The following is a 25,712-nucleotide window of genomic DNA, read 5'->3' as shown; positions in this document are numbered from 1 at the left end:
AGTAACAAGGAAAGAATAAGGCAACTGAAAAGTTCTTGTAATCTTCAGTTATTCCAGATACAAGTTAGAAGAATAATAAGTTATTGCATGAACTTTTTGTGCCATTTAATTTTTTTTAAGTTCTTTTGCCTTCCATTGTTAGGGTTAGCGTTACTTTTTCTGGCCGTGATAGAACTTTCTGGTTTGTTTGTTTGTTTTGAGACGGAGTCTCGCTTCTTCACCAAGGCCGGAGTGCAGTGGCGCAGTCTTGGCTCACCGCAACCTCTGTTTCCCAGGTTCAAGCGATTCTCCTGCCTCAGCCTCTCAAGTAGCTGGGATCACGGGCGTGTGCCACCATGCCTATCTGATTTTTGTGTTTTTAGTAGAGACGGGGTTTTGCCACTTTGGCCAGGCCGGTCTTGAACTCATGACCTCAGGTGATCCGCCCAACTCGGCCTCCCAAAATGCTGCGATTACTTGCGTGAGCCACCACGCCTGGCCAATAGAACTTTCTCAACACTCAACCATTTACTTTTATCCCAAGCTACTTTCTTCCCTACTCAGGACCCTAGGTTTCTATTCATCATTTTGTAAATTCTTTTTTACTGTCTTTTAAATTTTTTCTCTCTCTTTTCTTTTTTTGAGATGGAGTCTCACTCTGTCGCCCAGGCTCCGCCTCCCAGGTTCACGCCATTCTCCTGCCTCAGCCTCCCAAGTAGCTGGGACTACAGGCGCCTGCCACCACACCCAGCTAATTTTTTTTATTTTTAGTAGTGACAGGGTTTTACTCTTTTAGCCAGGATGGTCTTGATACACTGACCTTGTGATCCGCCCGCCTCGGCCTCCCAAAGTGCTGGGATTACAGGCGTGAGCCACTGTGCCCAGCCTTAAATTTTTTCTCTTTTTTAAAAAATGTTGAAATTGTTTGCCTCTCCTCCAATTTTGTTTCTGTTCTGTTCTGTTTTGTTTTGTTTTGAGACAGTGTCTTGCTCTATTGCCCAGGCTGGAGTACAATGGTGCCATCTTGGCTCACTGCAACCTCCACCTCCTGCGTTCAAGCAATAATCGTGGCTCAGCCACCTGAGTAAGTGGGATTACAGGCATGTGCCACCACACCTGGCTAATTTTTGGATTTTTAGTGGAGGTGGGGTTCTGCCATGTTGGCCAAGCTGGTCTCAAACTCATGGCCTCAAGTGATCCGCCCATCTCGGCTTTCCAAAGTGCTGGGATTACCAGCCATGAGCCACTGTGCCCAGCCACCATTTTGCAAATTTTTTTTCTGAGCGGCTAATGATATTTCAGTATGGCTTTGAGATTGCATTACTAAACATTGGTGAGGATTTGTACAAATAGGAGCATTTGAATTGCTGGCAGTTTATACTGAAACAACTGCTTTGGAGAGCAATTTGATCATATCTGGTAAAAGCTAAACATATATTCTGAAAGCTGATAGTTTCACTTCTAGGTATATATCCTTAAAGGAGTTTTTTTCAAACTTTTTCCCACAGTAAGAAATATATCTTACATGGCCAGCTGTAGCGGCTCACGCCTTTAATCCTAGCACTTTGGGAGGCCAAGGCAGGCAGATCATTTGAGGTCAGGAGTTTGAGACCAGCCTGGCCAACATGGTGAAACCCTGTCTCTACAAAAAAATACCAAAATTAGGTGGGCGTGGTGGTGGGTGCCTGTAATCCCAGCTGCTCGGGAAGCTGAGGCAGGTGAATCACTTCAACCCAGGAGGCAGAGGTTGCAGTGAGCTGAGATTGTACCACTGCACTGCAGCCTGGACAACAGAGCAAGACTCCATCTCAGGGGAAAAAAGAAAAGAAATATATCTTACATTATGACTCAGATGTTTAAAAGCATACATACAAACTAAAATAGATTTTCCTGAAGTATTTCTACTTGTTTTATACTTTGATATTTCTTTCTTTTTTGAATTCTTTTCCACTTTCTATATTTTGAGGGGTGAGCGAAAAGCTATCATCACTGACTAAACTGATTTCATGACTCGCCAGTGCATGTTGATCTAGGGTTTGAGAAACTCAGTCCTAGACTAACTTTACTGTGCTTTCTAGGAGATGTTCTTTAAGAATATTTATTGCATCATTGTTTTATTTTCAAAATACTAGAAACAGTATAATGTCCTCCAAGTGAAAAATGGGCCAAATTGTGGTATACTTACATGATGGAACACTCAGTAGTGAAAATAAATGTACTAGATTTATATTTATCAGTGTAGATAGCCTGCGAACATATAACTGAGTAGAAAAAGCAATGGTGTATTTGTTAAAAATACAGCAATTTTTTTTTTTTTTGAGATGAAGTCTTGCTCTGTTGCCCAGGCTGGAGTGCAGTGGCGCAATCTCGGCTCACTGCAAGCTCCGCCTCCCGGGTTCACGCCATTCTCCTGCCTCGGCCTCCCAAGTAGATGGGACTGCAGGCGCCCGCCATCCTCCCCGGCTAATTATTTATATTTTTAGTAGAGACGGGGTTTCACCATGTTAGCCAGGATGGTCTCGATCTCCTGACCACGTGATCCACCTGCCTCGGCCTCCCAAAGTGCTGGGAGTACAGGCATGAGCCTCTGCCCGGCCATGCAGCAATATTTTCATGGTTTATGTTTATCTACACAAACACAGAAGCATATGTATATACAGACACAGAGAGAAGATAAAAACATAAATACTACTGATTATCATAGTTGCTTCTAATGGGGGCTGGGAGGAAAACAATGGGGATTTCAACCTTAACTATGGTTTTTATTTTAAATAAAGCATCTTAACCTATGTTATTTTATAATAATTTATTAGTTTTGTTTTCTCATTAGAGGCTCAACTAAGTGAAAAGATTTCACTTCAGGCAATTCAGCAGCTGGTTCGAAAATCATATCAGGCTCTGGCTTTATGGAAACTTCTTTGTGAACATCAATTCACTGTCATTGTGGCAGAACTTCAGAAGGTAAGTTTTTTTTATTTTTTTATGATTGTACCATTAATACTATGTTTGGATTTTTTTGGATGAGTATTTTGGCTTTGGAGGAGATTATTTTGGGAAGCATTTACGTTAATAATCAAGTTAGTATGTTACAGGAAGATTGCACAAAAGCTTACTAACTTGGGGGACCTATTTTTTTCAAAGCCACAAGTTTTTACTTGTGGTTATGTGAATGAAATCATACTTTACAAAACATATTTTTTAAAACAGTGGACTATAACCTTTATTTGAGCTACAGGTTCTTCTGAGAATCTGATAAAAGCTATCTCTCACTACCCTTAAAGAAATGCACATCGGCCGGGCGCGGTGGCTCAAGCCTGTAATCCCAGCACTTTGGGAGGCCGAGACGGGCGGATCACGAGGTCGGGAGATCGAGACCATCCTGGCTAACACGGTGAAACCCCGTCTCTACTAAAAAAATACAAAAAACTAGCCGGGCGAGGTGGCGGGCGCCTGTAGTCCCAGCTACTCGGGAGGCTGAGGCAGGAGAATGGTGTGAACCCAGGAGGCGGAGCTTGCAGTGAGCTGAGATCCGGCCACTGCACTCCAGCCTGGGCGACAGAGCGAGACTCCGTCTCAAAAAAAAAAAAAAAAAAAAGAAATGCACATCAACATGGACACACAGACTTTTGCATATAATTTCAAAGGACCCAACAACCTAAATTAAATACTCTTGACTGGGCACCGTGCCTCATGCCTGCGATCCCAGCACTTTGGGAGGCTGAGGCAGGAGGATCACTTAAGCCTAGGAGTTCAGCACTATCCTGGACAAGATGTCAGGACCCATCTCTACTAAAAATAAAAAATAAATTAGTCGTGTGGTGGCACATGCCTGTAGTCCCAGCTACTTGGGAAGCTGAAATGGGAGGAGCACTTGAGCCTGGGAGGTTGAGGCACCAGTTAGCTGTGATTGTGCCACTGCGTCCTAGCCTGGGTGACAGAGTGAACCCTGTCTCTCTCTCACACACACACACAAACCACTCCTACTTCATTTTATGTATGTATTTTTGTTGTTGTTGTTGTTATTTTAGAGATGGAGTCTCACTCTGTCGCCCAGGCCAAAGTGCAGTTGTACGATCTCGGCTCACTGCAACCTCCGCCTCCCAGGTTCTGGCAATTCTCCTGCCTCAGCCTCCCAAGTAGCTGGGGTTACAGGTGCACGCCACCCATGCCCAGCTAATTTTTTGTATTTTAGTAGAGACTGGGTTTCACCGTGTCGCCCAGGCTGATCTCAAACTCCTGAGCTCAGGTAATCCACCCGCCTCGGCGTCCCAAAATGCTAGGATTACAGGCGTGACCTACCGTGCCCGGCAACTGCTGTTAGAATATATAGAGGATATTTATTCCTACCTTTTATTTGTGAGCATTTCTGAACGTATACAGAAGTAGAGCAAAAACTGTAACTCCCACGTACATTTGACTCATTCAGCATTTTCAAGATATTGTGTTTCTTAAAAAAAATAGTTCCTTGAATAACAACAATGTCATTATCACAGTTACCAGTTTTTCTTGAGACAGTGTCTTGCTCTGTCTGGAGTGCAGTAGCACGATCACAACTCACTGCACCCTTGACCTCCCTGGGCTCCAGTGATCCTCCTACTTTAGCCTCCGGAGTAGCTGGTACTATAGGCACACACCACTATGCCTAGCTATATTTTGGTTTTTTTTTTTTTGTAGAGATGGGTTTTCACCGTATCTCCTAGGTTGGATAGTTACCAATATTAACTATCAATATTTGATAGCAAAATCTGTCTGAAAAATGTCTTTTTACAGATTGGTTCATTCAAATCAGGATCTAAACAGTTTAGTTGGTTTGCTCGTGGAATTTATTGTTTATCTTTCATCTGTTTCAATCTGAAGCAGTCTTTCCTTCTTTTTCTTTTCCTTGCTGTTGCCTTGTAGAAGTCCAATCATCAATCCAGTAGCATGTCCAGCATTGTAAGGACATTCTAAGGCTTTTTTTTTTTAACCCTCTTCGTAGTGAACTTCTTCCTCTATCTCCTGCATTTTCTATAAAATGAAAGTTTATTATATAGGCTTGATTCGGTTCAGCTCCTTTTTTGAGGAAGAATAGAATACTTCATAGGTAGTGGTTTGTTCATCAGACTGTTAGAAGACAAAAAAGGTTTCATTGTCCTTTTAGTGATACTGAGATGGATTGCTGGATTCAAGTAGTAAGCCTAATACTGCCATTGTGGAATTCTCCATCAGACTTTAATCATCCATTGATAATCATTGCTGGAATTTATTATTTCATTTAGAATTACAAAAGGGGAATATTTATTTGTTCATTTTTTATTTTTTTGAGACAGTGTCTCGTTCTGTCACCCAGGCTGGAGTGCTGTGGAGCGATCTCAGATCACTGCAACCTCCACCTCCTGGGTATAAGCAATTATCCTGCCTCAGCTTCCCGAGTAGCTGGGACTACAGGCATGTGCCACCATGCCTGACTGATTTTTGTATTTTTAGTAGAGACAGGGTTTCACCATGTTGGCCAGGCTGGTGTTGAACTCCCGACCTCAGGTCATCCACCCACCTTGGCCTATCAAAGTGCTGGGATTACAGGCAAGAGCCACTGTGCCCGGCCAAAAGGATATTTTAAATCTGTGATTCCTTCCCCAGTTACTAGCTGCAATTCTGTAAAAAAAAAAATTTTCCTGTCCTATATGGATATTTCACTACTCTGAAACGCTTAATTTTTGACTCTTGTATACCATTTTTCAACGTTAGAAGGCAATCTCCTAATTCTTTCTACTAGTGTCCAATGAATAGATACTGTTTTTTCTTTTTAAAAATTCAAGCTAATATATATATATATATTTTTTAAATTTATTTATTATTATTATACTTTAAGTTGTAGGGTACATGTGCATAACGTGCAGGTTTGTTACATATGTATACTTGTGCCATGTTGGTGTGCTGCACCCATCCAAGCTAATATATTTAATTATGAAACTGTTAGCGTTTTCATACCAAGTAGAATAATTTTGAGTTTTATTGAGTGATAAATATATTGTAGGTAGGTTTTTATCCTGGGTATGTTTTTGTGATCCATCTTCAAAGCTCTCTTCCTTACATCACCAATTGTGTGCTCAATGAATGCAAATTAAAGATTTGTTCAAGAATTTTAACACAGTTTCGATATTTCCTTGAATTTAGGAAAAAGAGATAGCAGTCACATCACTAACAGAATCTTTTACTATAGTATAAATCAATACTTTAGAGCTTCATTTGGACAAGCACATTTGTTCACAATACAGATTAAACTCCAATATTATAAGGTCTAGAATAATGGAATTCTAACAGTTTTAGGAAGAAGTAAAATGTAAGCCCAAGATTTTCAAATGTAGCCACGTGATTGTTTTTTCCATTTTATAACCAAAGCGAGGAGATCTGGCTCTAGTTTTGGCTCTACTTAAGCTTTACTTTTCTCATTTGGAAAGTGAGAGTTTTGGACTAGATCTACTGTACGTTCTTTTCCAACTCTGTATGATTTTATGTAAGTTTGCAAAAATTTGTTTCTACTAATTAGTATATTTTCACTTTTCAATTACAGAGTCTATCAATGTTTAGGTTATTTTAAGTTATTACAATAATTTCATTATGTTTAGTAATATGGTATTTTTATAATTGTGATAGAAAAGTTTTATGCTCCTAGGAACTTCAAGAGCAGCTGAAGATCACAACCTTTAAAGATCTTGTAATCAGGGACAAAGAACTCACAGGGGCATTAATTGCTTCTCTTATCAACTGCTACATCAGAGATAATGCCGCTGTTGATGGCATTAGTTTACATTTGCAGGATATCTGCCCACTTCTGTATAGCACTGATGATGCCATTTGTTCCAAGGTATGATACTTTATTATCTATTTCATTGTTAGTTATAAGAGGTATCATGTATGATGAACCATCTTGTTTCACTTAATATAGGACCTCAGTCAGTTAGATCTCTTAACCTCTCCTAGCCTCAGGATCCTCATCTAAGAAAGGGGTTGGAATATGTGGCTTCTTAAAACCTGTGTATACTCTTTTAAGCTTAGCTTTTCTTTTTAAAAATATTTTTGTTTATTTATTTGACACAGGTTTTCACTCTGTTGCTTAGGCTGTAGTGCAGTGCTGTGATCATAGCTCACAGCAGTGTCTAAGTCCTAGACTCAAGCAGTCCTCTCACGTAGCTGGGGACTACAGGTGTGCAGCACTGCACCCAGCCAAATTTTTTCTTTTTCATAGAGACATGTTCCGATTTGTTGTACAGGCTAGTCTTGAACTCTTGGCTTCAAGCGGATCCTCCTGCCTCAGCCTCCCATAGTGCTGGGATTATAAGTGTGAGCCGCTATGCCCGGCCCTCCTTTAAGTTTTTCATGAAGAATCTTCTATTTTTTTAATATATTTTTATTTATTTATTTATTTTTTTATAAGACAGAGTCTTGCCCTGTCGCCCAGGCTGGAGTGCAGTGGCACGATCTCAGCTCACTGCAACCTCTACCTCCCAGGTTCAAGTGATTCTCCTGCCTCGGCCTCCCAAATAGCTGGGATTACAGGTGTGCACCACCACACCTGGCTAATTTTTTATATTTTTGGTAGAGACACGGTTTCACCATGTTGTCTAGGGTGGTCTTGAACTCCTGACCTCCGCCTGCCTCGGCCTTGCAAAGTGTTGGGATTATAGACATGAGCCTCTGCTCCTGGCCCATAAAGAATCTTTGATAGTGTTTTTAGGCCATATTAAAAAGTCAAAGGTGAGAAATTAAGAAAAATCACTAAATTTACAAATTAAGAAAATTTAGGGAATAATTTATCTCCTTAGAAGTTAAGGAAAAGTACTAAAACTTCAAGTAAATCTTTTGGTGAATTATAGTTAATGGGGGCATTTTTATTGATCCTTTCCTACAGGTGGAAAAAATAAATAAATGAGTGTCGCATGGACTGCCTGCTGCCCAATAATGTATTGACTAGGCAAGATAATTACCAGACAAAAGCTCTCTTGCTTAACATATTTGTGAGAGGAATTAAGAATAGCTAGGAATTTTTGGTCAAAAACTTTTCTGCCTAAAATTAAGAAGTAAGTTTGTAGAGTTGTTTTCATTTTTAATGGTAATAATCATATATAAATTTAGACATAGACTAAAACTTAGTTGACAGCATCATCTGTCTGCTTGGTTTTATATATTTTTAAGTTCTTGTTATCTCCTCTTCTAGGCAAATGAGCTTCTCCAGCGTTCCCGACAAGTTCAAAATAAGACTGAAAAAGAAAGAATGTTAAGGGAATCATTAAAGGAATATCAAAAAATTAGCAATCAAGTGGACCTTTCCAATGTTTGTGCTCAGTATAGACAAGGTGAGAAATAAAATGTTTCTTGTATCTTTTACTCAACTCAGAAGATAAATGATAGTGTATGAATGAAGCGAGCTAATGATGAAAAGCCACTTTCCAGACGCAAATCTTCTTTCAACATCAGAGGCCGAGTGAAAGGACATAGGAATGTCGTATCATTGTGTTGCAATATCTGATGACTACACTGACCTGCAGAAGCTGTAATGGTCTTTTTATCTTTTGAAATGTATAAGTTTTGTTTGTTTGTTTGTTTTTTGAGATGGAGTCTCTCTCTGTCAGCCAGGCTGGAGTACAGTGGCACGATCTCAGCTCCCTGCAGCCTTCGCCTCCCAGGTTGCAACAATTCTCCTGCCTCAGTCTCCCTGGTAGCTGGGATTACAGGCACGCGCCACCTTGTCCAGTTAATTTTTATTTATTTATTTATTTTTTACTTTTTTTTTTTTTTTTGAGATGGAGTCTCTCTCTGTCACCGAGGCTGAAGTGCAGTGGCATGATCTCAGCTCACTGCAAGCTCTGCCTCCCAGGTTCACGCCAATCTCCTGCCTTAGCCTCCCAAGTAGCTGGGACTACAGGTGCCTGCCACCATGCCTGGCTAGTTTTTTGTATTTTTAGTAGAGACAGGGTTTCACCGTGTTAGCCAGGATGGTCTCGATCTCCTGACCTCATGATCCGCCCACCTCAGCCTCCCAAAGTGCTGGGATTACAGGCGTGAGCCACCGCACCCAGCCAATACCCAGCTAATTTTTGTATTTTTAGTAGAGATAGGGTTTCACCATGTTGGCCCGGCTGGTCTAGAACTCCTGACCTCAGGTGATACACCCATCTCAGCCTCTCAAAGTGCTAGGATTACAGACGTGAGCCACTGCGCCTGGCTGAAATATGTAACTTTTTAGCATTAGAATTTCAGTTCTTGTCCATTTCAATTACTGTTATGTTTTAGATTGCTCTGGATTACATTTATTTTTCAGGTATTTAAAATTTTTTGAGTTTTAAGGTATAATCTGCTTACTTTTTAAAAAATTACTTTAAATCAAATCTAAGATAATGTAAAGGCTCTGTTTGCACAGATATTATATTTAATCTCAAGGTATTTTTCCCCCCTCCTGTAGGGAACTAAAACTTTCCTTTTTGTTGTTTGAAATATCTTTTTTTTTCCAATGAAGAAATATATATAAGTTTTTGTTTTTGGTTTTTGGTGTTTTTTTTTTGTTTTTTTTTTTTTGAGACAGAGTCTCACTGTGTCGCCCAGGCTGGAGTGCAGTGGTGCAATCTCAGCTCACTGCAACCTCTGCCTCCCCGGTTCAAGTGATTCTCCTGCCTCAGCCTTTTGAGTAGCTGGGATTACAGGCATGTGCCACCACGCCCGGCTAATTTTTGTATTTTTAGTAGAGATGGGGTTTCACCATGTTGGTCAGCCTGGTCTCGAACTCCTGACCTCGTGATCTGCCCGCCTCAGCCTCGCAAAGTGCTGGGATTACACACCCGGCCCCCAATGAAGAAATATATTTAACAGATGCCTTTTAGGCATGTTAAGACTTTTTTCTTCTGAAGACCTATCAGAAATATTTTATGTTAGCAGGGTAACTATTGTACAGTAGAGACATAACCTTGACCATTATTTTTATGTGCCAGCTAAGGAAAAATGTATCCAACTTAGTAGTAAGTCATAGGCCTTCATTCTTTTCTTTCCCATCAGTGAGATTTTATGAGGGTGTGGTGGAACTTTCTCTTACGGCTGCAGAGAAAAAAGATCCTCAAGGTCTTGGACTTCATTTCTATAAACATGGAGAACCAGAAGAAGATATAGTTGGACTTCAGGCCTTCCAAGAAAGGTGCATTCCATTACCTTAGCAGATTGTCATATTTATGGATACAGACTTTTTTTTTGCGTAAAGTTTTTTGTTTTTTGATTTATATATATTTTTTGAGACAGAGTCTTGCCCTGTCATCTGGGCTGGGGTGCAGTGGTGTGATCTTGGCTCACTGCAACCTCTGACTCCCAAGTTCAAGGTATTCTCGTGCCTCAGCCTCCCATGTAGCTGGGATTACAGGTGCGCACCACCACGCCTGGCTAATTTTGTATTTTTAGTAGAGACAGGGTTTCACCATTTTGACCAGGCTGGTCTTCAACTCCTAACCTCAATTGATCCACCCACCTCAGTCTTGCAGAGTGCTAGGATTACAGCCATCAGCCACCGTGTCTGGCCTCCTTGTGTAAAGGTTTAATTGACAATATTAGGGAAATAATATTTCAAGTGTAACCCTTATAATACTGAATTATCCTTTTGCTTTTACTTGAAAGTGACTTCTTGTTTTATCAAAGGCCTGAATATTAATAGGTTAAGGTTATAGGTTATAACTTTTTTTTTTTTTTTTTTTTTTTGAGTCACCCAGGCTGGGGTATAGTGGCACGATCTTAGCTCACTGCAACCTCCTCCTCCTGGGTTCAAGCGATTTTCCGGCCTCAGTCTTCTGAGTAGCTGGGATTACAGGCACACACCACCATGCCCGGCTAGTTTTTGTATTTTTAGTGGAGACAGGGTTTCACCATGTTGCCCATGCTTGTTTCAAACTCCTGACCTCAAGTGATCCACCTGCCTCAGCCTGCCAAAGTGTTGGGATTATGGGCGTGAGCCACCGCGCCCTGCTCATAGGTTATAATTCTTAACCTAGAAGTAAAATGTATTCTGATGAGAATTCTTAAATGCTTATGAGTGTTTTTTAACTTACCTCTGTGATTCTTCTGAGACTTACTAATGTGTTTTTAAATGGGATTACTTGTTTGAAAACAAAACTAGCTATTTTTTTTCTCCAATTTTTTGGTTCCGGATGATGATTAGTATTTCATTTTATTTTATTCATGTATTTATTTTTTTTGAGACAGAATTTTCACTCTTGTTGCCTAGGATAGAATGCAGTGGCACAATCTCAGTTCACTGCAACCTCCACCTCCTGGATTTAGGCGATTCTCCTCCCTCAGTCTCCCTGGTAGCTGGGATTACAGGCAAACGCCACCACGCCCAGCTAAGTTTTTTGCGTTTTTAGTATAGAGAGGGTTTCTCCATGTTGGGCAGGCTGGTCTCTTACTCCTGACCTCAGATGATCTGCCCACCTTGGCCTCCCAAAGTTCTGGGATTACAGGCGTGATCTGGCCTAGTATTTCATTTTAAAGGATAATTTTTATGTATTCCCAAATTTGTTGAGACTGTTAAAAGAGAAATGTATGTCCTTAAAAGAAATATAGGCCGGGCACAGTGGCTCACAACTGTAATCCCAGCACTTTGGGAGGCTGAGGTGGGCAGATCATGAGGTTAGGAGTTTGAGACCAGCCTGACCATCATAGTGAAACCCTGTCTCTACTAAAAATACAAAAATTAGCCAGGCATGGTGGTGCACACCTGTGATCCTGGCAACTTGGGAGGCTGAGGCAGGAGAATTGCTTGAATCCAGGAGGCAGAGGTTGCAGTGAGCTGAGATTGCACCACAGAACTCCAGCCTGGGTGTCAGAGCAAGGCTCTGTCTCGGAAAAAAAAAAGAAATATATATAACCTTTCTATAACATATATATATGGAAGGTGTTTTGTTTTGTTTTGTTTTTGTTTTTGAGACAAAGCCTCCCTCTGTCTCCTGGGCTGGAGTTCAGTGGCAGCATCATAGCTCACTGTAGCCTTGACCTTTTGGGCTCAAGTGATCCAGTGATCTTCCCACCTCAGCCTCCTGAGTAGCTGGGACTACAGGCACATGTCACCACACTCGGCTAATTTTTTTTATCTCTTTAATTTCTGTAGAGACAGGGCCTCACTATAAGCCCAGGCTGGTCTTTAACTCCTGGGCTCAAGCAATCCTTCCTTCTCAGCCTCCCAAAGTGCTGAGATTACAGGTGTCAGCCACCACATCTGGCGAAAACATATTTTTTTATTACTATATTTAATGACTTTACCCTTTTATGTTTAACCAAACGCTTCTCAAACTTACTGAAAAAGTATATGGTTTCTGTTACTTTAAATGCCAAATATGTACATATATTCTGCCAAATAGTCTTGAAATCCTTGTATATACTTAAATTAGGTAAGGTAAATCAATGGCTTTCTTTTTTTGTTGTTTGTTTTGTTTTGGGGGGGTTTTGTTTTTTGTTTTTGAGACAGGGCCTCATTCTATTGCCTGGGTTGGAGTACAGTGGCATGATAATAGCTCACTTGCAGCCTTACATTTCTGGGCTCAAGCGATCCTCCTGCCTCTGCCTCTCAAGTAGCTGGGATTACAGGTGCATACCACCACGCTTGGTTAATTTTTTGTTTTGGTTTGGTTTTTTTGTTTTTTGTTTTTTTGTTTTTTGAGACAGGGTCTTGCTATCGCCCAGGATGGAGTGCAGTGGCATGATCTCAGCTCGCCTCAACCTCTGCCTCCCAGGTTCAAGCAATTCTTGTGCCTCAGTCTCCTGAATAACTGGCACTACAGGCGTGCACCCCTACGCCTGGCTAATTTTTGTATTTTTAGCAGATACGGGGTTTCACCATGTTGGCCAGACTGGTCTTGAACTCCTGACCTCTGGCAATCCCCCTGCCTTCGTCTCCCAGAGTGCTAGGATTACAGTTGTGAGCCACTGTGCCCGGCCAATTTTTTGTATTTTTTGTAGAGACATGGTCTCACTCTGTTGCCCTGGCTAGTCTTGAACTCCCAGCCTCAAGCCCTCCTCCTACCTTGACCGCCCTATGGCTGGCATTACAGGTGTGAGTCACCACACTTGCCATCATTTGCTTTCTAGTTAAATAATGTAATTGTTCCTTTTCCATTCTCCTTCAGATTAAACAGTTACAAGTGCATTACAGACACACTTCAAGAACTGGTAAATCAAAGTAAGGCCGCTCCTCAGTCTCCCAGTGTACCCAAAAAACCTGGTCCTCCAGTATTGTCATCTGATCCAAATATGCTGAGTAATGAAGAAGCAGGACATCATGTAAGGGACATAGTATATTTTCATTCTGAGAATACACTGTTTAGAAGTTCTGCATGGTAATGGTGGCACAATCATCTTGGGGAAAGGTAGTAGTTCTTAGAAGTTATCATGTAAGGATTCTTGATTTCTTACTGGAGTTTATAGGTCTAAAGGGTTGTGATGCCCAGAAACAGAGCCTTTAACTGCTAATTTTTACTATTTTCTTTATTTTAGTTTGAACAAATGCTTAAATTGTCACAGCGATCCAAGGATGAGCTCTTTAGTATTGCCCTTTATAATTGGCTAATACAAGCTGACCTTGCAGATAAGCTGCTACAGGTAAATCTTTTTTTTATTGCAGTTGTGTTAATTATTCTTAAGGAGCATAACTCAATGATTTGAGCACGTACATAGATGTAAAAAATTCAGTTTCTCATCCCATGTCTACTATTAGATGTTAGTATAAAGCTGAGTAATGCAATATCTTTTCCTAAGGGGCAAAGTAGGCTACTGCTCCAATTTTCTTGTTATTTCGAAGCTGATTGGGATAGTTTATATTGCGGGGTAGAAATCACTGGATTATGAATTATGAGTCCCGTAGGTCATCTTAACTCTGCCGTTAAGTCACTATGTGATTTCAGATACATCCTTTTACCTACCCTAAGTCTCAGTGTTCCTCAGTCTATTTAATGAATACATAGCATTTGATAATTTCAATAATGCCTTTGAGCTCAGTGTCTAGGAATCGATAGCTGTGTTATCAAAGTTTATTTTAAAATGTGTAATTTTGTAGTAAATTTCCTTTTTTTTTTTGAAATGGAGTCTGACTCTGTCGCCCAGGCTGGAGTGCAGTGGCACGATCTTGGCTCACTGCAACTTCCGCCTCCTGGGTTCAAGCGATCCTCCTGCCTCAGCCTCCCAAGTAGCTGGGATTACAGGTGCCCACCACCACGCACGGCTAATTTTTATATCTTTTTAGTAGAGACGGGGTTTCACCATGTTGGCCAGGCTGGTCTCAAACTCCTGAGCTCAGGTGATCTGCCTGCCTTAGCCTCCCAAGATGCTGGGATTGCAGTTATGAACCACCGTGCCCAGCCAAATTTCCTTTTCTTTTTTGAGGCAGGGTCTCAATCTGTAGCTTAGGCTGGAGTGCAGTGCAATGGCATGATAATGGCTCACTGTAGCCTTGACCTCCCTAGACTCAGGTGATTCTCCCACCTGAACCTCTTGAGTAACTAGAACTGTAGGCCCGCACCACCACACCCAGCTAATTTTCTTGTAGAGACATGGTTTTGCCATATATTGCCCAGGCTGGTCTTGAACTCCTGAGCTCGTGTGATCTGCCCACCTCGGCCTCCCAAAGTGCTAGGATTACAGACATGAGCCGCCATGCCCAGCCTACTAAACTATTGTTATCAACCTAATAGAATTATTTTGGGAACTCTTATGCTAACTGTGGTAAAACAAAAATTGTTTATAATAAGAAAATTTGTCCTCTCTTTTGTTATTGTTGGATTATAATTTTGCTTATTTTCATAAAACAAGGCAAAGTTGTAATTGACTTAAAAATATTGTATTTTCCTTATCAGGAACATTATCTGTAGGTGGTTAGAAAATTTTTCTGAATAACTATATAATTTCTAGGTTGCTTCTCCATTTCTGGAGCCCCATCTAGTCCGAATGGCCAAAGTTGATCAAAACAGGGTTCGTTATATGGATTTACTCTGGCGGTATTACGAGAAGAATAGAAGTTTCAGTAATGCTGCTCGTGTACTGTCCAGACTGGCTGACATGCATAGGTATGGCATAATATTTTCATTGTGAAGAATGATTGAAAACTGAGCTGTATGTACTTACCTTCAGTTTTCCTTAATTTTAGAAGAATCTAAGTTTTAATATACTGACCTAAATTTTTTAAATAGGATGTTATTTTTTAGACATAAAGTATTTCTTTGTGTGTTGTCTAAAATTGTGGATCTTTCTTATTAGAAATCTAAAATAGATTTTTTTTAAATCTAATGCTTTTTTTCAAGTTTCAGATGGCCTTTTATGTGCATTTGGTATGAAACAGTACATACTAATTGACATATTTGTATCTTCAATCCTTAAGAAATTGTGTAACTAAAAATAAGCGTTTTCACTTCTAGCACAGAAATTTCACTTCAGCAGCGATTGGAGTACATTGCTCGAGCCATTCTTAGTGCGAAAAGTTCCACTGCCATTTCATCAATAGCTGCCGATGGTGAATTCCTTCATGAATTAGAAGAAAAAATGGAGGTAAGCGCTAAAGATCTTAAGCTGTGTCCACGTTGAGTACTAGCCACGTAGTTTTTCCACATTCCATTCTTCCCTTGGTAAGTAATAGGTCTGTAGAAGTCATTATTATTCTAGTTGCTTTTGCCTGTTTATTTTTATGTTTAGATACAAATCTTTTTTTTTTTTTTTTTTTTTTTGAGACGGAGTCTTGCTCTGTCACCCAGGCTGGAGTGCAGTGGCCGGATCTCGGCTCACTGCAAGCTCCGCCTCCCGGGTTCACGCCATTCTCCTGCCTCAGCCTCCCGAGTAGCTGGGACTACAGGCACCCGCCACCTCGCCCGGCTAGTTTTTTGTATTTTTAGTAGAGACGGGGTTTCACCGTGTTAGCCAGGATGGTCTCGATCTCCTGACCTCGTGATCCGCCCGTCTCGGCCTCCCAAAGTGCTGGGATTACAGGCTTGAGCCACCGCGCCCGGCCTAGATACAAATCTTAAAGAGATTTCTAAGGATACACTTGGGTCATAAAAACATTGCTGTGATTTAGAAGTTTTCTCTTTGGCATTTCTAAAGGTTTTTCCCAGCTGGGTGCAGTGGCTTACGCCTGTAATCCCAGCACTTTGGGAGGCCGAGGCAGCCAGATCATGAGGTCAGGAGTTCGAGACCAGCCTGGCCAACATGGCAAAACCTTGTCTGTACTTTAAAAAAATACAAAAATTAGCCAGGGGTGGTGGCACACACCTGTAGTCCCAGCTACTCAGGAGGGTGAGGCAAAAGAATCACTTGAACCCAGGAAGCGGAGGTTGCGGTGAGCTGAGATTGCACCACTGCATTCCAGTGTGGGAGACAGAGTGAGACTCTGTCTCAGAAAATAATAATAATAAAAAAAAAGGTTTTTCCCAACTGTTTCAACAGCAAGTGGATTACATCACATTCATCATTTATTCTGGAAGCAAATAAGTAGATGTATGAAGTAGAGTAGGCTAAAAATTCCCTAACTAAGAGAATAAAAAACATACCATCATCCAAACACAAAAGTTTGTTTCTTATTCACAAAAATCCAGGGTTAGTCTTCCTGATTGGCAGCCGGCTTTCCTTCATGTGGTTGATTTAGGAACCCAAGTTCTATTTTCTGGCACTACCATTCCCTAGGGCCTTTTGCTTTATCTTCAGCAGAGGGAGGAAGGAAAAGAAAGAACACATTCACTCTCTTAAAAGCTACAGCCCTGACATGACACACTTTACTTCTACTTACATTCCTTTCAAGAGAACTTGGTTTTATGGCCATACCTCCCTTGCAAAGGAGGCTGAGCTGTATGGCCATACCTCCCTTGCAAAGGAGGCTGAGTCTAACCATTTGACTACAGTCTTGGAAGGTATGAATATTGGTGGGCAGCAAGGGATCTGCCACAGTACACTTCCTGTGAAATCTGTTATGTTTAGTTGATGTCTGTTATGATGATGTTAGCCTATTATGATGGAAATCTTCATTTATACATTATTTTAGCAAACTTAGAAAGTCAGATAGTAGGAACCACTCTTTCAAATGTATGTTGATTTATCATAAATAAATTAAGACATCCTATTTTTGCCCAAACTAGGTTGCTAGGATCCAACTTCAGATACAAGAGACACTACAAAGGCAGTATTCCCATCATTCTTCTGTACAGGATGCAGTGTCTCAGCTGGATTCTGAGCTGATGGACATAACTAAGGTAATAAAAAAGCAAGTTTTTGTAGTCGTCACCTAATAATGAGAAATTTTTGTTTTTTATTTTGCTTTTTGTTTCATGAGGAAAATTACCTTATCTCCACAAATAAGATAAGGCATCTTTGGCAGCTTGTCAGTAGGCTGACAGATCACCACTGTTTCATCTGACTCCTAGAAAAGTCTAAGCTACTCTTTCCAGGCCAGTAGCTACAAAGAACCTATCAACCTCACGAGAGCTGTGTTAAAACCAGCTTACTTCCAGCCTGGGCAACATGGCGAAACCTCATCTCTACAAAAAAACACCAAAAAAGGCTCGGCACTGTGGCTCACACCTGTAATCCAGCACTTTGGGTGGTTGAGGCAGGCAGATCACCTGAGGTCAGGAGTTTGAGACCACCTGGTCAACATGGGGGAAGTCCATCTCTACTAAAAATACAAAAATTAGCCAGGCGTGGTGGCATGTGCCTGTAATCCCAGCTACTTGGGAGGCTGAGGCAGGAGAATCACTTGAACCCGGGAGGCGGAGGTTGCAGTGAGCTGAGATCGCACCACTGCAGTCCAGAAGCCTGGGCGACAGAGCAAGACTCGGTTGAAAAAAAAAAAATTAGCCTGTTGTGGTGGTATGCAGTTGTAGTTACAGCTACTCAGGAGACTGAGGTGGGAGGATTGATTGAGCCCAGGAGGCCCAGGTTGTTGTGAGTCTCGATGGTGCTGCTGCATTCCATCCTGAGTGACAGAGTGAGACCCTGTCTCAAAAAGAAAAAAAGTAAAAAATAAAAATCATCTTATTTATGGCCTCACTTCTTGCCATGGAAAAACTAACTTATCTTTGCTTAACTCTCTAAACCTCTTTCTCGCTCTGTAATTTTCTGAGCAGTTCCTTCCTCTTCATTTATTCTTAGACATAGTTCCAGGTACCCTTGAGATTTGTCAGTATTCCTGTGATTCTTCAACCCATTGTTTATACAACACTAATTCCAAAATACCATTGCAGGGGATTTGTGGGGAAGGTGAAGATGGCTAATGGGTACAAAAACAAAATAGAAAGAATGAATAAGACCTATTTGATATCACAATAGGGTGACTATAGTCAATAATAACTGTATATTTTAAAGTAGAAAATGTAATTGGATTATTTGTAACTCAAAGGATAAATGCTTGAGGAATAGATACCCCATTCTCCATGACATGCTTATTTCTCATTGCATGATTGTATCAGAACATCTCATGTACCCCATAAATACATACACCTACTGTGTACCCATAGAAATTTGAAAAAGTGGCTTTTAAAATTTTTAAATAAATAAATAGAATGTCGTTGCAACATCATCTTCTCAGCCAAGAAAAAGCTCTACATGCTAAAATCTGTTTGAATGTATTTACCATACCCTTACCTTTTTTTTTTTTTTTTGAAACAGAGTCTTGCTGTATTGCCAGGCTGGAGTGCAAAGGCGTGATCTCGGCTGACTTCAACCTCCAACTGCCTTAGCCTCCTCAGTAGCTGGTACTACAGCCTTGCGTCACCACGCCCAGCTAATTATTTTTTTTGTATTTTAGTAAAGACCGGGTTTCACCATGATGGCCAGGATGGTCTCAATCTCCTGACCTCATGATCCGCCCGCCTCGGCCTCCCAAAGTGCTGGGATTACAGGTGTGAGTCACCGTGCCTGGCCTGTACCCTTACCTTTTTAAATATGGAGTTATAACCAGCTACATACGTCATCACATCTTTATATCATATTTCAGAAACTTTACATAAAATCTTTGGATATTTTTTAATTTTCAAGGAGTGCTTCACTGTTAATCTCTAAATGTTGACCTCTAGTTGGATGTTTAATTTTGGGATTTTCTCTCACAGCTTTATGGGGAATTTGCTGACCCATTTAAACTTGCAGAGTGTAAACTTGCAATAATTCATTGTGCCGGTTATTCAGACCCTATATTGGTGCAGACACTTTGGCAAGATATCATAGAGAAAGGTAAGTGTTCAGTTATAGGTATGTTAGCATTATGTAGTGACTTGGTGGAGGAATGCAAGCTGCTAGTAACTAATATAATGCAAGCTGCTAGTGGCTCATGAAAATTGTACATACCTAAGGAGAGAGTAAGTGGAAGTCACATGGGTATGGTGGAGGATGATCGTACAGAGAATGACCCAAGTGAATATCTGGGAGAATACTCAGTGAAAAGATTGTTTAATTTATATTATTTGTGCTGGCTTATAAAGGATACTGAGACACTCACCTCAGAATCTAATAACCAAGTATAACCTATTAAGACGTGAGACTATCTCAGACAATAACAGAAACACCAAATCTGTTAATCATATTAATGTGACTGTGTGTTCTAAAGTATTTTGAACCTTGAAACAATTAAATAGCCAATGTAAACATTTCACATTAAAAATAATTTGGGTTTCAAATGATATGTCTTTTTGTTACAGAACTGAATGACAGTGTGACATTGAGCTCCTCGGATAGAATGCATGCTCTTAGTCTCAAGATTGTTCTGCTTGGCAAAATTTATGCCGGCACACCACGCTTCTTTCCTTTAGGTAAGCTGTGATCTTAGGTGCAGTCATGTATTTTTCTGTTCTGATGGTTTTCTTCACTGATATGGACAAATAATGATCTTTTGAGTAAAATAAAGAGTTTCTTTGTTGCTATTTAGTTCAGCAGTTTAATTCTACTTATCTGGAAAGATTTCCAAAGAATGGCAGCATTTGTTAATGAAGAGTTGAGTATGAAACTTTCTGTGACTAACTTTCCAAGTTTATATATCTATCTTAGGATTGTGCTGACTGACAAACTATGATTATATTGTTGGTAACCCTATACAAGTTTCTGAAGAGAAAAGAAAAACTTGGTTGATGTTATTGTGCATAGGTAATCTGTGATTGATTCAACTGTTCTTTTTTATGTTGAGGACATGTTTTTCTTTAAAATAGCAAATAATTATGTTAAAACTTAGTGTTTGAATCCCTTTCTTAACGAGATATGGTGGCTATAATTTTTATATAAGGTAGCTAATTATGAGCTATTTACCAACCTACAAGTGTTCTCCTCAGTGATAAAACAATAGAAGCAACATAAATACATCCATAAAGTAGAATATTAAGTACTTTTGTGTTATTTGAAAATATTGAGAGATATGAAAATCCTCACAATATAACTTTTTTTTTCTTTTTTGAGACAGAGGCTTACTCTGTCGCCCAGGCTGGAGTGGAGTGATGCCATCTCGGTTCACTGCAACTTCCACCTTCCGGGTTCAAGCAGTTCTCCTGCCCAGCCTCCCAAGTAGCTGGGATTACAGGTGCCTGCCACCATGCCTGGCTAATTTTTTGTGTTTTTATTAGAGATGGGGTTTCCCCAGGTTGTCCAGGCTGGTCTCAAACTCCTGGCCTCAGGTGATCCGCTTGCCTTGGCCTCCCAAGGTGCTGGGATTACAGGCATTTACCACTATGCCCAGCCTGATTGTTTTTTCAAATGAGCATTCAAACTTATTTACAGACCATCTCTGACTTAGGGTCTATTCCCTCCAGACATAGTCAGAAATAAAATAATTTTATTCATACCCTTACTTCTTGTAGGTATAATATTGAAACGGTTCCCTTTCCCTACCATTTTATTGATCCTAAAAATAAAGAGAAATAAAAGAGCAAATACATACTTTATGTAAATGTTTGTAAGTGTGTGAAACTGATACTTTTGATAGTTGTTTTAGAAAACACTGCATTGTGGGTGGGCATGGTGGCTCACAGGTGTAATCCTAGCACTTTGGGAGGCCGAAGTGGACGGATCGCTGGAGCCCAGGAGTTCAAGACCAGCCTGGGTGACATGGCAAAACCCTCTCTCTACAAAGAAAATACGAAAATTATCCAGGCATGGTGGCATGCACCTGTGGTTCCAGCTACTTGGGAGACTAGGGTGGGAGGATCACTTGAGCCTGGGAGGTGAAAATTGCAGTGAGCTGAGAACGCACCACTGCACTCCAACCTCAGTGACACAGTGAGACCCCATTTCAATAAATAAATAACACTGTATTGTACATAGTTCTTTTTGAGGAATTTTCCTTTTAATTCAGAAGTAATCATGTGGGCTTTGCATGGTGGCTCACACCTGTAATCTCAACACTTTGGAGAGGCAAAGGCAGGATGATTGCTTGAAGCCAGGAGTTTGAGACCAGCCTGGGCATACCAAGACCCCGTCTCTACAGAAAAAATTAAGATTAGCTAGGCATGGTAACACATGCCTATAGTCCTAGCTAATCAGGCTGAGGCAGGAGGATTTCTATGTTTATTTTTATATATATATATATATATATATTTCTTTTGATAGAGAGGGGATCTCATGATATTGTCCAAGCCAATCTTGAATTAGCCACGCCTAGCTAATTTTTTTGTATTTTTAATAGAGACAGGGTTTCACCACGTTGGCCAGGCTAGTACTCCTGACCGAAGGTGATCTGCCCACCTTGGCCTCCCAAAGTTCTGGGATTACAAGTGTGAACCACCACGCCTGGCCATAACTATAAATTTGGTTGTTACTGTTTATGATAAGACAGGCAGTTAAAAGTAAGAATGAGGCCACAGTTAGAACTATCAAATAAATCTAGGGGTGGGGCATTAAAAAACACATTTAATATTTCTGAAATCAGGATGCAGTTTCCCTTTTCTGAAAAGCTGTTAAATTGAGGAAACGTATTTTTTCTTTTTTTTTTATTATACTTTAAGTTCTAGGGTACATGTGCATAACGTGCAGGTTTGTTACTTATGTATACTTGTGCGAGGAAACATTTTTTAAAGGTACTGATACTAAAAAAAAATTATCAGCGAAGTCCTCTTCATTATTGGGATTGTGAATGGTCTCTGTTTTCTTCTTGTATCTTTCTGAATTTTCTAGGTTCTGTAATTTTAATTTTAGGACATTTTCGTCATCCCAAAAATAAACTCTGTACTCATTAGTTGTCACTTCCCATTCCTTCACACCCTCCAGCCCTAGGCAGCCACTAATCTACTTTAGATTTGCCTATTCTGGTATATATCTTACTTTTATTAAAAAAAAATTTTTTTTCCTTTTAAGCTGAGAGTGATGGTGCATACTTGTAGTCCCAGCTTACTTGGGAAGATGAGGTGGGAGGATTGAGCTCAGGAGTTCAAGGTCAAGGCTATCATACACTGTAGTTGCTCCTATGAATAGCCACTATTTTTAGTCTGGGCAACATAGCAAAAAAAAAACCCCGCCCCAAAAAATTGCAATTGGATTTCAGAAGATATCCCCCTAGAAACTACTCAGTTATGAATAAGACCTACCTTTTAATATCAAGAGCTAAAAATCCAAATTTCCAACCTTTTTTTTTTCTTCCCAGATTTTATTGTACAGTTTTTAGAACAGCAGGTTTGTTCTTTGAACTGGGATGTGGGCTTCGTAATACAGACAATGAATGAAATTGGAGTACCATTACCTAGACTACTAGAAGTTTATGATCAGTTGTTCAAATCACGGGTAAGGAAAATATTAAATACCATAAAATTATTTTCTTTAAAGTAACTTTGTAGATATAGAGTGGGGTATTTTGATTGTATTTTTGTATCTCATCACTTAGTCTAATTACACTTGGTTGAGTCTTGGAAATTATGCTTTAGACTTTTTAAACTGATAATGAGAGTTGCTTTCCTGTATATCATGATTAAAATGAAATATTATTTTTGAATATTAATAAACATATATGCTTTACTCTTGGTGGAAGAGGCTAAACTAAGGTGTGGGCTAAACTCATTACATTAAGAATCATCATTTGCTTTAAAAGAACAAGATTACATTGTATTTATTTACTATAACCTCATCTAAAATGTCAATGCTTAAAGATCCTTCTCACCCTGCTGAGCCTTATCAGACTATATGTTTTGTAATTTTTATGCTAAGGATAAAAGATCCAAATAAAAACTTTTCAAAGTAGATTGTGTCTTTTATAGTAGCATCATACAGTGTTTACAACATTAGCCTGTGATGGAGATGAGCAGGTAACTGTAGTATCTCCATCTTATATTGCAAAAAGACAAGAGCAGAGATGTTAAATAACCTGCTCAAGTCACATGGCTAGTAACTGGTGAAGCCAGACCTAGAATTAAGTTTCTGTTACTGCTAGTTTAGTCTCTTTATTATGTCAGACTAAATCTGCATAGGTTCAAAGTGAAAGTGGTGTCACAACCCATAGAAAGAAAGATTTTTCTCTTACCTCAGATTCCTAAGCAGGACATTTACATGCTGTGCAAAGTAGATTGGTATATCAAATATTCGTCTTAAGTAATATCATAGTGTTGTTAATTAATAAGTTTTCAATGTTTGAAATATTAACTATAATCAGATATATAATTTAGTAGCCATGTAATATTAAATGCTTTTTAATAGCAATAAGTTTTGCATGGACCCTGATGTCTACTTTAGTATAAATGATTTAAAGAATCAATTGACACAACGTGCCTCACATTTCATTACGTATATTTCTTCATAGGATCCATTCTGGAATAGAATGAAGAAGCCACTGCACCTTTTGGATTGTATACATGTATTATTGACAAGATATGTTGAGAATCCCAGCCAAGTTTTAAATTGTGAAAGGTACCTATGAATTAAATATTGGACTAGCAAAAGCTTTTAAATGCTTCTAATAAATACCTGGGTAAAAAATTTGAAGAGAAGATGGTAAGATATGGGAATTGTAAAGAAGTACAGGGAATATAAACTCTTGTGTATATTAGCAATAACTGTTTGAATGATATTGATCACCATGTATGAAAAATAGGAGTTTTTTCCATTTTCAGTCCTTGTCCTAAATTCTTTCTACAGCTGAACATAAATAATTTATTCGTTTCTTCTGCTTTAGATTAGTGACCTAGGACCAAAACATTTCAATTATGTCTTTGCGATATTATTGGCCTTTTAAGGGATATTCTTTTGAAAAAGTATTAGCAGGAATCATCTCTTACTGCTTTCTTCTCATTGTAAAAATCTTCAAATGGAACCCACCTACCCCCTAAGTTTTCTTTTTTACTTTATTTCTTATTTACTTAATCACATGGTCTTTCCTCTTCTGTGAGAATTAAAGTTGCCAGAAGTTGGTGGGGAAGAAGTCCTTTAGGAGGAAATATTTGTAAATGTATAATTAATCATGTGTCTTTTTCTTTATAGGAGAAGATTTACAAATCTCTGCCTGGATGCTGTTTGTGGTTACCTTGTTGAGCTCCAGTCTATGAGCTCGTCAGTAGCAGTACAAGCCATCACTGGGAATTTTAAATCTCTTCAGGCTAAATTAGAACGGCTTCATTAATTACTGTGATATACTTTCATCCATTTTGTGATCTGTAAAATAAAAACTCAGCTGGGTCCAGATATCAGGTGTTCTAAATCTAAATGTAAGAACAATCTTAATGGAAGTATGTTTTTAATAAGTGGCTAACATCGGCCGGGCGTGGTGGCTCAAGCCTGTAATCCCAGCACTTTGGGAGGCCGAGACGGGCGGATCACAAGGTCAGGAGATCGTAGACCATCCTGGCTAACACGGTGAAACCCCGTCTCTACTAAAAAAATACAAAAAAACTAGCCGGGCGAGGTGGCAGGGGCCTGTAGTCCCAGCTACTCGGGAGGCTGAGGCAGGAGAATGGCGTAAACCCGGGAGGCGGAGCTTGCAGTGAGCTGAGATCCGGCCACTGCACTCCAGCCCGGGCGACAGAGCAATACTCTGTCTCAAAAAAAAAAAAAAAAATAAGTGGCTAACATCTACAAATAGTACCTTTTCTAAATGAATTCTTTTTTATTACTCTTTTGTTTTTTAGTAATTGAGTGAAAAAAAACCGAAATGAGATTATTTATTATTTTAACGTAAGGATTAAAAAAATTTAGATGCTGTTATTTTGAATTGTACTGCGGGCAGAAATTTCGAATTTATATTATTCATTTTCAAGTTAGTCCAAGGATATTGGCATTAAAACTCCACTAGGCGGCCGGGCATGGTGACTTACGCCTGTAACCCCAGCACTTTGGGAGGCCAAGGTGGGTGAATCACAAGGTCAAGAGTTTGAGACCAGCCTGGCCAACATGGTGAAAGCCCATCTCTACTAAAAATGCAAAAAAATTAGCCAGGCGTGGTGGCAGATGCCTGTAATCCCAGCTACTCGGGAGGCTGAGGCAGGCGAATCACTTGAACCCAGGAGGCGGAGGTTGCACTGAGCCGAAATCTTGCCATTGCACTCCAGCCCAGGCAACAGTGCGAGACTCTGTCTCAAAAAATAAAAAACCTCCAAAGAGGCTAAGCAGATCCATTGCCATAATAGTGGATTCTAAAACTGTCCTTAAATAGGCAAATAACTGACTTTTTCAAAACTTTTTAGGTGTTGGGTTCACCCTTGAAAGAACTGTCCTCCAACAACTAGTTTTGTCAGTTAAAGCCCTTGAGGATTGATATATATACCTGGTTGTTTGAGCAGGTGATAAAACTTGTA

At 39.9% G+C, this 25,712-nt stretch overlaps 1 protein-coding gene across 1 annotated transcript in view; it reads left to right on the top strand.

The window, feature by feature from the left end:
* The window catches only part of NUP155 (nucleoporin 155), a 75,517-nt gene extending 50,500 nt beyond the window's left edge, over window positions 1-25,017 (top strand). The window contains exons 22-36 of the mRNA XM_025388766.1: window positions 2,810-2,940; window positions 6,635-6,826; window positions 8,177-8,315; window positions 10,009-10,144; window positions 13,116-13,269; window positions 13,483-13,587; window positions 14,893-15,047; window positions 15,396-15,525; window positions 17,103-17,216; window positions 19,071-19,191; window positions 19,656-19,766; window positions 22,580-22,716; window positions 23,726-23,832; window positions 24,403-24,671; window positions 24,989-25,017. Coding sequence (XP_025244551.1) covers window positions 2,810-2,940; window positions 6,635-6,826; window positions 8,177-8,315; window positions 10,009-10,144; window positions 13,116-13,269; window positions 13,483-13,587; window positions 14,893-15,047; window positions 15,396-15,525; window positions 17,103-17,216; window positions 19,071-19,191; window positions 19,656-19,766; window positions 22,580-22,716; window positions 23,726-23,832; window positions 24,403-24,541 — 1,871 coding nt within the window. The 3' untranslated portion in view covers window positions 24,542-24,671; window positions 24,989-25,017. The remainder of the gene's footprint in view (window positions 1-2,809; window positions 2,941-6,634; window positions 6,827-8,176; window positions 8,316-10,008; window positions 10,145-13,115; window positions 13,270-13,482; window positions 13,588-14,892; window positions 15,048-15,395; window positions 15,526-17,102; window positions 17,217-19,070; window positions 19,192-19,655; window positions 19,767-22,579; window positions 22,717-23,725; window positions 23,833-24,402; window positions 24,672-24,988) is intronic.
* The last annotated feature ends 695 nt before the right edge of the window (window positions 25,018-25,712 follow it).

This window comes from Theropithecus gelada, chromosome 6, assembly GCF_003255815.1.
Source record: "Theropithecus gelada isolate Dixy chromosome 6, Tgel_1.0, whole genome shotgun sequence".
Classification (NCBI taxonomy): domain Eukaryota; kingdom Metazoa; phylum Chordata; class Mammalia; order Primates; family Cercopithecidae; genus Theropithecus; species Theropithecus gelada.
The sequence above is the reverse complement of the archived record's forward strand: the minus strand, read 5'-3'. Positions and strand labels throughout refer to the sequence as shown.